We start from the raw sequence: 932 nt of genomic DNA, 5'->3' as shown, positions 1-932 counted from the left end.
CCCAGTCTCTCCAGTCTCCACCAGCGTGGGCTCTTTCTCCTGGGGCGAGGTTTTAAATCAAAGAAGTCAAGATGGGTGAAGACGATGACAAGAAGCCCAAGATCTCCAACCAGCGCAAGCAGCATCTTAAGAGTTTGATGCTGCAAGTCGCTAAGGTTGCACTAGAGAAAGAAGAGCTTGATATCGCTGCAGAAAAGGAAAGTTACCTGGCAGAGCACTGCACGCCCCTGAGCCTGCCGAGCTCCCTTCAAGACCTGCAGGACCTTTGCAAGAAGTTACATGCCAAGATAGATGTGGTGGATGAAGAAAGATACGACATGGAGCAGAAGGTGCAGAAGAGCTCAAAGGAGCTGGAAGATTTGAACCAGAAGATCTTTGACCTGAGAGGCAAGTTCAAGAGGCCCCCACTGAAGAGAGTGCGCATGTCGGCTGATGCCATGTTGCGCGCTCTGCTGGGCTCCAAGCACAAAGTCAACATGGAACTACGTGCCAATCTGAAGCAGGTCAAGAAGGAAGACACAGACAAGGAGAAGGATTTGCGTGACGTTGGAGACTGGCGTAAGAATATCGAGGAGAAGTCCGGCATGGAAGGCAGGAAGAAAATGTTCGAGTCCGAGTCATAAGCTTCGGTCCTACCCCCGTCTTTCATGTATTTATTATTACAGTCTTACGCCCCCCACTGGTCCGTTCATCATCCCACCCTTCAGCTGTGTTCTCCAGAAGGCCCTCTCGCTGGTCCCAGACTGGCCAAGAACCCGTGTCCCGCGGCGCAGGGACCTTGGGCCCCATCATGTTTTACTGGGCCTTAGGAGACACAGAGCCGCCCTGGAGCAAGCAAGAACTACCGCCAAATGAAACGGTGTCGTTTTATAGGATATTGTTGTTTCAAAGTGAACTTTAACGGTGTAAATAAAGCTTTGAAAGCACGGTTG

The 932-nt window shown here is 51.1% G+C and overlaps 1 protein-coding gene across 1 annotated transcript; it reads left to right on the top strand.

Moving 5' to 3' along the window:
• The first annotated feature begins 71 nt into the window (after positions 1-71).
• LOC117799870 (troponin I, fast skeletal muscle-like) lies at positions 72-623 on the top strand. The gene has a single exon (XM_034652372.1). It carries the CDS (start codon positions 72-74, stop codon positions 621-623), a length of 552 nt encoding a protein of 183 aa, XP_034508263.1.
• The last annotated feature ends 309 nt before the right edge of the window (positions 624-932 follow it).

The sequence above is a fragment of the Ailuropoda melanoleuca genome, unplaced genomic scaffold, assembly GCF_002007445.2.
Source record: "Ailuropoda melanoleuca isolate Jingjing unplaced genomic scaffold, ASM200744v2 unplaced-scaffold59258, whole genome shotgun sequence".
Classification (NCBI taxonomy): Eukaryota; Metazoa; Chordata; class Mammalia; order Carnivora; family Ursidae; genus Ailuropoda; species Ailuropoda melanoleuca.
Note: the sequence above shows the minus strand (reverse complement) of the source record. Positions and strands in the feature narration are given on the sequence as shown.

Bases quoted from the DNA above. Each gene is read 5' to 3' on its own strand.
- LOC117799870 (XM_034652372.1), top strand. From the start codon at position 72: ATGGGTGAAGACGATGACAAGAAGCCCAAGATCTCCAACCAGCGCAAG.